Below are 12216 nucleotides of genomic sequence, written 5' to 3'. Positions count from 1 at the left end.
GGCCGTCCAGGCTCAATCAGCAAGAAATGTGTTATACCGATCTGTAAACTAAAACATAGAATCGAAATATAACATATTCAAGTAACCACCTTGCAAAAAGGGCTATGGAGTATTTAATGAGCCATGAAAAAAAATTAAAAAGTAAATATATTATGGTGGTTTTCTGCTGAAAAACACTGATGTAGTGTAATATTCAAAATAGACACTAAGTGTTTGACATTAACACTGTGAATCAGCAACTACTAATTTTTTTTCAACACTGTGACTCAACAACTACTTATTTTACTCTACAGCACTGTCATAGTTGAAATAACGTTTGACTATGTTGAAACATATCTGGATTTTCTTCGCTTTAGTCACAACAACACCAACACTGTGAATTTAACACTTTTTAATTTGCTGTGCTGGGCCAGGATAACATCAGGGGCAGAGGATTTATACATTACCAGAGGGGCACTAAACTAGGGTGACCAGAATTTCCAAATAAAAAACTGAGACATCTCTGTTTTTTTTTTCTGGTGGTTGGTTATAATATTATAGTGAAAGGAGCGTGTATTTAAGGAAAACTGTTATGCAGAGACTATTCATAACTAACATGTGAGCCAGTATTGTCACATTTTCTTTGTGTTTTGGTAATTTTTAAGTAAATCTTTTATATTTACCTAAACAAATTACAAATTATGTCTCTCTTTACTATTGTCAGGGATCAGATTGGTCAAAAATAGGGACACCTGGGGCATTTCTTGTATAAAACCTGGTTAAATCCCTGGTTTTGGTTAACTCGGCTGGGACAGGAGACACAGGGTTCAAAACTGGAACCGGCCCGGGTAAATAAGGACGTCTGGTCACTCTACTCTAAACATAAACTCTTAACAAATAAATCGTAATAATAATACACATATATTTTATTTGAGAGAAAGACACCTCTGATTGGACTTATAATGCAACCCGTGTCTTTAATCCATAAATAATTTGTGGCCACAATAGGAAAGGAGAGGAGCAACCTAAATCCAAAGTGTGCACTATGGAAACTAGAGTCATATATTTTCTTCTATTATTATTTCAGTTTAAAAGATTAACAACAGCCAGTTAATGCACAGGCTATTGTATTGCCTACTTACTTATCTAATTTTATATACAAGATTTGTATATCTGTAGGCCTAGGTGTTTATACTTATTTATTGTCCTTTTTTTCTATTCCTCGTATTTTTCCTTTTGACTAATGTTGTGACTAGATGTTATGACATAAAATCTGATTCAGTACTGTGCCAGTAGAGCAAATTATTGAAAAAGCAGGTATGACTATGCGCACAGTGCAGCATATGAGCAGGCAATAAAAGGCTATGTTAAAATAGCCTACCCTACAATACCACCAACAGTAGTTCCCGCACACTCTGACGACGAAGCCCACACAGATTGAGTTCTGACTCAGGCCTAAATCTGCCTCTCTGACCCTGAGGGAGCGGCCGCAGCAGCTGACCCTGCATACAGCTGACTGTTTATCCCAAATGTCTCAGGTGGGACCCAAGAACCGGGAAACAGCTGACACACACACTGCCCAGGCCTCGTCATGGCCTATAGAGGGCTATAAAAGAGCTGTAAATTACAAGGAGGAGTAATTCATTCTTGATTTACAGATTACATCACCTCATTCTGTAGTCCTTAGTCTTTTATTAACCCTTTGTTCTGACCACCATCTATACTCCCCCAAATAACACAAAATGTTGATAAGAAATATATATAGAAGCTATATTGAAGTGTAATCTGTCAAACAAGGCTATAAAGAGTTATTTCCAGTTGTGTGATTAATTAATTTTAGTCTATTAACTTTAATTTGATGATATTTGCTCCTAAACCTAAACCAAGAATTCTACATTTCAAACGGATTGCAAAATACGATCTGATTAATGTTATTGGGGGACAAATTGATATACATATGAGTCAATATCACCCAACGCTTCCTATGAAAATACAGTTCAGTGTGTCCAGAAAAGACATTACAAATAGGAATCCAAAATACATTTTTATTTCCAACCATACCAAATACTCTCTTTGATAAAATACAGTAGTTTACTCAAAAAGTGATTGAAACTAAGCCACAATCTATAATTTGTGAAAATGTGGTCCTGCTAAACAAACATCTTATTATTATTTTTGTGTACAAATAAACACATACAGTGATAAATTGTGATCATTGGATAAAACTACAGCATTTCTTTCCAGATATTTAAATATATTTATCTCACAGTTGGCATTATTAAGGCATTTGGCCGTTTTAGTGTTGGTGCTGTTACAGATTGTGGCTTTGGTGTGATACAAAGACATTCAAATAATTTTAACCAAATCTGTGCTGATTGTCTCACTCAGGTCCATATTACACATTCATTATTGTACCAAAATACTTTAATAATATATAAATACTGATATAACTATATTTATATGCTGAAATTACAAGTAAACCATTGCACATACAAACACTCCGACACGTCAATCAAAACTTATGTTATTAAGTCATACATTTCAACTGTAGTGATGTTGAATTTTAGCGTGGATACTTTCAGTGGTGGCAAAGTGCAAAAACAGCGTTATAATTTATCAGTAATGCACCAAAAAGCAGCATCTATTTAACAAATTAACTGTGAAATTTCTTAGCTTCAAAATAGCTTTGTATGAAGAGCAACAGTGGGTGTGTATCTCTGGTTACTGAAATAAAATTCTCAATAGTTTTACAAATTTTTTTGGTGTATGATATATTTATAGTTTAAAATGTATGATGGACTCAAATCAGTGTAACAGTAGTACCTAATTACCATAATAGATATATTCCTGAAGATATTTTTGCTGTTTAAAAAAGGTAAAGATTTATTTTTCATTTATATAACTGCTCAATATGACAATAAATAATAAAGCAGAATTTGCCCCAGTACAAATCTTGAAGTCAAAAGAAGTCTGCTCCGTGCTGTCTGCATCTAATTAATAAAACTATATTGGAAAACAGTAAATTGGAATTTTACTTCAGTAACCTGATATGCCCATCCACTATTGTGCTTCGATGGCAAAAAAAATGAGAAAATGTTCCAAGTCCCACACACACTAACTTCTGAGTAAATTCAGAAAACCCTAATACAAAATCTGTTCAGGACAAAGGCAACTACAATATATCTCTAAGAAAATACTCCCTTTTTCCATTGATAATAAAGGCCTCTTATTTGAACTTCAATGTACTACAAAGTGTCACTGTGAGAGACAAAATTGGCACAACAAGAAAAGGCATCAACATTGGCTTGAAACAAAAAAATCGCACTGAGCTACCGAGGTTTGAGTGGCCAGAAATGTCAATACGCTTATTCAATGCATGCAATGTCCACAAATTCTGTATTGAAACAAGAGGAGTCAAAGCTTGTGTGTTGAAATTAAACAAATTTACAGTTGACTGTCCTTGTCTTCCATTGAGGTTGTTATGAAATTTCTCTTGACATTTCTACGTTATCTTTCATGATCATCATAGGCTCTCCTTTTGGCGTGAGGTCTGTGGACTTCTCAGGGGTTTGTGCAGATGGCTGCTCCTCCATCTGCTCCAGTACATCCAAAATGGTCTGAACACGTCTAACTCCGTCGCGTCTGGCTTGCCTCACGTCCGTGCGGCCCTCAGGATCAACAGAGTCCAACGCTAGCAACTCTTTGGTCAACAGCTCCTCCAGTAGTAAGTATTTCTTATCATTCTTCTTGCCGTTAAAGCATCTGACTTCTTGCTCTAGCTTGGCGACCCGCTCAATAATCTGCTCAACTTTGGCTACTCCAGGGTGCTTAGGTTCTGCTTTTGGGACCTCAGTAGTGGTAGGAGTAGCAGTAGTAGTATTAGCTGTAGTAGTCGTGTCCTGGGCTTCTTTTCTGGGAGGTAACTGTACATGGATGTCTGCCGTATGCTGAGGAAATTGGGGTTCTTGTCTTGGTGGGATTGGTTCAGGTTGCGGGGTTGGGGGCTGTGGGGTTTGTGGGGTTTGTGGAGTTTGTGGGGGCTGTGGGGTTTGTGGGGTTTGTGGGGCTGTGGGGTTTGTGGGGGTGGGGTTTGTGGGGGCTGTGGGGTTTGTGGGGTCTGTGGGGGCTGTGGGGTCTGTGGGGTCTGGGGTTGCTGTGGGGGCAGTGGGGGTTGTTGGGGCTGTGGAGGCTGTGGGAACTGTGGCAACTGTGGGAGTTGTGGGGCTTGTGGGGATTGCGGGATGTACATTTGGGATGGGGCGGCCTGTTGGGGTGATGAGGGCTGAGGAGGCTGAGGTGGTAGAGGCTGGAAGAGTTGAGGTTGCTGTGGTTTTTCGGGTTCCATGTGCAAAAGTTGTACATTCTCAGGTTTGTGTGGATGGACTTGTGGCTCCTGCTCCATCCTCTGTGGGGCTTCTCTCATAAGGATGTGCGGCTGGACCTAAAACAGAAAATAGCATTTAGATTTAAAGGGCCTATACATGCATTTTTTTTTTTTTTTTAGCAGAATTTGCCCCAGTACAGATATATTGTATAAGCAGATCTTGAAGTCCTGTCTGCATCAAATTAACAAGCATTTTATTCTCCGAAAATTAGGAAGTGTAGTGGTTAGTATGCTCGTTGTTGTTCGCATTAATGTAACAGCAAAACTCTGCTTTGGTGTGGAATGCAAAAGGTAAGTGTAGAATAACTGGACCACTGCAACCTGTTTAAAATGAACTATTTGTTCTATTTGTCATGTTTTTAAGACAGTAAAAAGCTGGTAGAGTGGCTTTAAATGTCAAGACGTTTTTCTCAAATTAAAATACAATGGTGTTGTTAATTGGTAGCAGCCTAAGGCAAAGCTCTATTAATTTCAATGTTAATCACTCCACTTAGAATTTATTATGGTGATTGACCTGGTAATTACATATTAACTTTTATGCCTATGTTATGCAAAAATTATAATAAACTTAAAAAGGAAAAGAAATAATATAATTATGAACCTTTGATTAAATGTCACTCCATACTAAGCGCACTACATTCCACCAGGAGGGCTCAAAAACAATTTCAAAAGTAGTAATCAGGACTAGGTCTTTAAGCAGAAAAATCCAAAATGTTTAGTTAATTCTAAACATGTAGACCTTTTCGCTTTATGCACTACTTTATACTATAACTACAGATGTTAAAATATATTGAGTTAGAAAACTTAAGTCCTGCCAGTCTTGAATAATGAATAATTGTCTTTTTTAATTAGATGTATTTAATTTACATTCTTTACTCTTTGTTACTGTCAGTCTTTAGAATCTGCATTTAAGTCTGTGTGTAGAAGATTGATGTTTTGTCTCATTCATCTGATAAACAGCTCTGTTAAGATACATTTCCCTTGGGACAATAAAGTTAATTTGCCTCATTGATTACCTGTGGTCTGTCTGTATGCAGCTGTGATACTATCGGTGACTGGCTCCTCATGTGCGCTGTTGGGTGGTGGATGGAGGATGCTTGGGGGAGCATCACTGGAGAAGCTCTGTCTCTCTGGCCATAGCCGGGCCATTCTTCAGCCTGGATGCGGTGGAAAGGCTGCTGTTGGTGCTCTGGATATGGGACACGCTGTTCTGGATACGGGACGCGTTGTGAGTAGACTGAGGGGTTGAGTTGGGGGGAGGTCTGGGCTCCTCCAGTTCCCTCATGGATCACCGGGATGGAGATGTAACCCGCCTGTAAACCAGTACTGCTCGGTCGGGAAGGCGGATGATGTTGAGCACTGTAAACCTTCAAAACAAAAATACTATTAAATAATAATAAAACAAGGACTCAGACGTGTGGTGAGCTACTGAAATAACGATGTTTTATATTCACAAAAACTTGATTCTTTTCCAAGACAAAAAAAAAAAAAAAAAGAGAGATAATTTCCATGTTGCCTTGTCAACGTGCTAGAAAATGTCAGCATAGTAATTACATCTCCTTTTTTGTAAACGTGTAAAGAAGACAAAATGAATGTTTCTTGAGTTGATGTTTTATAATTTAACTGTAATATACATTTTGGCTTTACTAGGCTTACTGGTATGTTGTTCTTGTGATGCCTCGACAATAAACATTCTCTTCTAGTTAATACAAAGGTGGTTTGTAATATAAAATAATTGATATACTTTAATCAACACTTATTTTTTTTAATACCTATAAATATTGTATTATGCATTAATATATTAAGAAATTAATAAATAATAATGGTACTTGACCAGAGAAACTGTCCAGATGGGAAATCCTGGTCAAGAATCCCAGTGTTGGATCAATTAGAGGACCCAATTTACTATCACAGTCTCTCTTTCTACAAACTTAAATATGCTTTGGTGCATTATTATTCAAGTCTTTACTGGGTGACAGAAGTGTCTTGTGTAAGAGCACAACAGCATGTGGTAAATATCCTAATGACAAGAGAAAGCTTGTTTGCTTGGTTACAATTCACAGTCACAAATTTGTACTGTATTTAAGTAGGCCAACGTATCCAAGGCAACTTTTATATTTCACATAAGAATACGGTAGTAAAAATGCTTGGTGAAGCAGAATTTGTGTGCTCATATCAACAAAATAAATGTATCTTTATGCTTTCAAGGGCAAATATTTTATATTCTGTGGGTCTCCAGAGCTACACTGACCAAGATGACAGTAAGCAGGGAAAAAAAACACTGACTACACTGACTAACTGCTAGCAATTTTGTTAGTAATGTGTAATATGAGAACATTTTAACACAAACCCTCCAGCCTTAGACATCTGAGAGTAAAAACCATCATCCCACAAAACACGTTTCATAATAGCTCTTTTACCCAGCAACAGTGAGAGCCCTGGCCACTAATGCACAAAATTATCTACAATTTACCACTGAATAATGCACTTGTATTCATAATGACTGTTGTATATTTATGTTACTAGTCTTTCACTACCTGACTCACTGGGTTGCTACAATACCTGTTGCTATCTGTGTAGATTTTTAAAACTCTGTACAGAAAATGACAAAGAAAAAAAACACAGACTTTTTCAAACTTAAATTTCCTTATCAAAATACTTCAATTCATCAAACATTTTTATTTGGGCTCAACTTAAAACTAAAAGACATTTCACTATAATCTTGAGCAAAACATCTATGTTTTTTATTACCTTAATGTCTCTGTACTTGTCCTTTGAAATAAAAACAAGACCAGTGTTTCTTAAACTGTGATACAAGCTCCTTCAGGTGCTCCAGTTCTTTAATTTGTTCACTTAATTTTGAGTTCATTTTATCCAATTATTTGTCCTCCCTTGGGTAATTTTTTGTTTAGAAATACAGTGGAAAAAATGTAATCCACTTTATGACCTGGTTTGGCCCTAGATTAGACTTGGAATACTTCATTTAAATCTGGTGGTACTCAGAAAGCTAAACATTTTTGGTGGTACTTAGTGTGAAAGGTTTGAGTGCCACAGGACTACTAAGGTACTGATTGCCTATAAAAAACAAAATACATAATGCTTCTTGAATTTATTTCACTAAGTCTTCAATAAACTGGTTAAACAAAGGCAAACAAACATAACAAAATAAGGTTTATTTACCTCTGGTGTGTATGAAACAGGGGAGCTGGACTTTGCTGTGCTCTCACTAGAGCAGCCGTCTGAGGGTCCATGTAGTGGTGATCTGGGTCTCCCGTGGAGAACCGGGCTGGGAGAGGGGGCTCGTCCATCTGTGCGGGTGCTCTGTTGGGGGGCGCCTGGCTGGATGTAGGAGTAACATGGATGCTGCTGCTGTCGGACCTCTGCCCCCTCGTGGAAGACCGGGATTGGGATGTACCCAGGCCGGAGGATGGGGTGCTTCATTTCTCTGACGAAGGATTTTCGAGGCTCCTGAGGGCTCGGTTCTGGTGATGTGCTAGGTCCGTTTGCGGATGGCTCTCTCACCTGAAATGCGGAGTTTACAATCGTTATATGTTTATTAAGAACTGTAGGCCAAATATGGGTCTTCTTTTAAAACCCGATGTAGAATATTTACCAAAAGAGTACGCAGGGGCAAAACACACATTTCCACAAACTTCCACAAACTATTGTTGTCAAAAGTATAGTTGATCATAAAACAAGTACTAAAACTAGATACTCATTTAAGCACGTGTCAATAGTGAAAAAATACATTACGTAAGTACGTAAAATTTTACCTTTCCTGAACAATGTCATCTTGAGTTTTATCCAAACTAGTGTAAGACCAGATGATATAATAAACAAATACTATTATTTTGTGTTGTAAATGAAAATATTGTCATTTTAATCTAATTTTTGTACAATGACAGCACTACCTCAAACTTACTCTATTCTCTTCTCTCTAAGCACAGATGCCGTCTGCCTGATGACTGGAAGTCCTGATTCCCATAATTCTATGTTTTTAGACTGAACTGCTCATTTTCATGTCTTTTTATAGATCACAAACTGGAAAATCACATACACAACACATTTGCTTTCTAAATGACCCCAGAAGTTCTCAAACTATGGTAAGGGCACCTCTGGGCACTTCTGTTTATGTCATCCCGGTTAAAGGTGGATTCTGCTTGAAATATTCCACAAAATAGCATTTATCTTATTTTCACCATGAAGACAAGCACATGACACCAAGTTACAGGTCAGATCTGTGGAGAGGTAACTCAGGCAGCCCCACATCAAGGTGTAAAACAATTAACTAATGCAAGATTGATAAGTTCAGTGCCATACTGTGTAACATTCCAAGCACTAACATTTCCATGGAGACAAACAAGAAGATGGCAGACCAGCCAGCATGTTAATCCTATGATCTATTCCTACTTTAGTTTATTTCTTGTTTTGGTCACTGATCAGATCTAGTTTTTAGATTTTATCAAGTTTTGCTGCATGTAGTACAAAATATATAAAATATTTTCAGTCGTATGTAGTGTGAAAAGTTTGAGAATAATAGAAATAGACTAAGTGGATAAACATGGACACTGTGCTACTATTAATAACAGTCATTTGCTTAAGTACATCCGCAATGTTTGAAGAGGCTTTTTTTTCTAAGTAATGCTAATTTGAAATACCGATTATCAATACCATAGTAGCAACTCATGTAGGAGTTTTAAAGCAAACTGTGAGGTGAAATGAATAGGTTAAAATATAAAGTTCAAAACACTATGGTGCCAAAAGTATCAGCACTTGAGAGTATTATTCAAACTGACCACAGTGTTTGGTGGTCACTTTGGCAGCTGGTATGTTGATATTGCTGCTGTAATCTGCATGAGATCACTGACCAGAATTACATCCAAAACTCAAACTGACACACGACACACCCTCCAATATGAGAAAAACAAAAGAGACTATTTCTTAAAACTGTTTCCATAGTAACACTGTTTTTCATGGTTTTCCCTGAACTATTGTTTTAATAAGAGTGAATGGAAAAAAATGCATCACTATTGTATGTAATAGGCCTGAATATGACGACATAGTCTATAATGTCATCTGAATAATGAGCTTTATGATTCATGCCCAAGGATTCTTCCATATTACACATAGAGGAAAGGAATCAAATACCAACCTTTCAAACATATTGTCTTATCTATTCCACCTCTACAACAAAAAACATTAGACAATTATATCATGTGTGGCTATGTTAAACATTTTGTATTATTAGTCAATATTTAATAAAACAACCATCCAAGTAGGTTAGAATAGTTTAAAACAAAACAAAGTAAGCTATCTCTGTAAATGATTAGTGAACAAATAGAAATGACTGGCTGCCGCTAAAAAGCCTAATCTATACGCAAACAAATTTCTTCCTTGCAACAAAAGTTTCCTAAGTAGCTGTGAATGACCCTTTGCCCTCTGCCATTTCTGTATGGGACTACAGTGCCAGCAGCATTGCACCAATTTTATCCCCTGACAGCTGTGTCTTTCTAGCAGATTCTTCGGGACACTAACTTTGGACAACACAGTCTATGTTTCAGAGGGGACACTACCAACTGGCAGCCTGAAAATCCCTCTATCCAAAGTCCCTTAGCAACCCATATTTCCACTGAAGGTTGCATATCACAGACAATGTGCATAATAGCCTATAGGGACTCCATTGGACCAGCTTCAATCCTTGTAAGGCAAAAAGTTTAACAGATAACGCGTCGCAATGCAAGACGCGTAATTAAAATAGTGGACGGTGGTCGTAGGTACCCTGTACGTACCGCATGGTGAGTCATCGCGTAAATATAGCTTTAGATCATGGCATGGGAACACAACAGGCTTGATCACTTGTTATAACGGTATTATGAGCCCTCTGCGAAGAGGAGGTGACGGTGCCAAACTGGGCCTATAGTCAACAAAATTAATATGTAACATGATGTGGTCCCACGCGTTTCGCTTAGCCGATCCGCTAAACCAGAGCGGTGCGTGCGTAAAAGCGACACAATTCCGTTAGTCAACACTGTCAACTTTATGAAACACAAACTCTCACATTTTTTTTTTTTTTTTTTTTTTTTTTACCTTTTTCGTGTCGTGTCTCGGGTCATTCCAGGTTGTTGTGCGATTGTTATGATCCACAAAGAAAGGCCATCCAGTCTGCGGGTCAATTTTGACTTCCCAGCCGAGTGGGAGAGGGTCGTTGTCATTACTCGCCATTGTGAACTGGGTCGGTGACTGCGTCTTCATGCCGTTCATGTTTCTCGCTGCTGTCTTGTACTGAGACATTTTATACAGGCGACGAACGCTTTAAAGATGCCTGCAAGTGACGTGCAAAAGTGGGCTGGAAATTTCTCGAAATAGCCGGGTTAATGTTGGGGGCGGACAGCGCGCTGGATACGGACTTGCAGACCACTTGTTACGTCGCTAAAGACCCCAAGCATTATTCAAGCTTTTTTATAAATTAAAATGGAGTTCAACGACTTCTTATAAGTTGTATAAGTTATGTAAATTATTCACTTGAACTAAAACCTAATCATATCTATATTTAATTAGCTATTTGGAACCTTTTTATTTTTATTTGTACATTTAGGCTACATTTTCTAGTTTTAGTTTAGTTTAATTTAGTTTTTAGTGCAATCCTACTCCTAACCCCTATGACAAGGCTGCTGCTGTCTGCTGTTTCTCTCGAAAGATGTGTGAAATGTAGTGTTGTTTTGATAAAATGTTTCCACTATGTGGCAGCATAGCACAAGGTCAGAACAGGGATATCCCATAACAAAACATTTTTTATGGAAATAAACAGTCATTGCAGAAGAATCTGCTGAACTTTTTATTTAGTTTAGAGCTTTAAAATGTTTATAATAGAAATATCAAAAGAAATACAGAAACAAAACAAATCTTGTCCCGGAGTGCCCTGTGATGATGCCTATCACTTTACAGTGACTCAAGACCTGTCACCTGTGGACTCACTGCTCATACCAGTATTTTCTGTTGGCATCTAGATATTTCGAGTGTGTTGAACATGCTAAAAAAAATTACTAAAATTATTTTACACAATGATTCATCTGAATTTTCACAAGTAATAATACTGTGACAAAATCAACCAAATATTGCATGTCAGACTGTTTATTAAAGGTTGTTGAACATAAGTGTAGGGTTAATTGTATTTTATAGACAACATTTTTATTGTGTTTATTTTCTCATCTAAGTGTGAAGTTTAACAAGGGATTCCCATCATTTGAGAAATAATTCCCAAATATGCTTCAACACACAGTTCATAAATTGTTGCCCCAGGAGTCCTGACTCTCTGCAGGCTGATATGATTTGTTGACTGATTATGTAAGAGGTGGTGTGATGCTGTTTGGGCACAGCGTCACCTATGATGTTTTTAATCATTCACACGAGCTCAGGGACAGACATTTACATGAGACTGGCACCTGCACAATGTGTAGTATTAGTGAGTTAAAGCATAAACGACAGCATCATGGGTAATACACTTGTTATGAGTGGTAGTGAGACTCACTTTATGATCAAGTGTCATAACTCCTTATCACTTAGGCAACAATGCCTAAATATAAATCTCCCATTCAACCTCCTGTCAGCAGCAGTTCTAGACATTGTGCCAGCAGTAGGCTATACGTATATTGTATTGAGAATATAATTTTAACATTGTTAATTCTAAGTACATTGTCTATACGCATTAGGCACTGACATATATTACAGATTAGGTTATAGTTCAAAGTTGTCATTTGAGCTCTGTTTCCAGAAAGGTCCTTTGAGGTTGGATAAGTAGCTACAACTCAGGGCAGGTGCTCAAAACAAACATACCCTAAACACCCCTTCAAAAT

At 37.5% G+C, this 12216-nt stretch overlaps 1 protein-coding gene across 1 annotated transcript; it reads right to left on the bottom strand.

The window, feature by feature from the left end:
* Window positions 1–2027: 2027 nt before the first annotated feature.
* bag3 (BCL2 associated athanogene 3) lies at window positions 2028–10751 on the bottom strand. Its single transcript, XM_055162830.1, has 5 exons — window positions 10451–10751; window positions 7544–7885; window positions 5380–5730; window positions 4069–4420; window positions 2028–3943 (listed from the first exon to the last, which is right to left on the bottom strand). The coding sequence occupies exons 1-5, from the start codon at window positions 10652–10654 to the stop codon at window positions 3459–3461; spliced, it is 1734 nt and encodes a 577-aa protein (XP_055018805.1). The 5' UTR covers window positions 10655–10751; the 3' UTR covers window positions 2028–3458.
* Between the last annotated feature and the right edge of the window lie 1465 nt (window positions 10752–12216).

Source organism: Boleophthalmus pectinirostris, unplaced genomic scaffold (assembly GCF_026225935.1).
Source record: "Boleophthalmus pectinirostris isolate CB_2022bp ecotype Guang Dong unplaced genomic scaffold, ASM2622593v1 HiC_scaffold_5, whole genome shotgun sequence".
Classification (NCBI taxonomy): Eukaryota; Metazoa; Chordata; class Actinopteri; order Gobiiformes; family Gobiidae; genus Boleophthalmus; species Boleophthalmus pectinirostris.
Note: the sequence above shows the minus strand (reverse complement) of the source record. Positions and strands in the feature narration are given on the sequence as shown.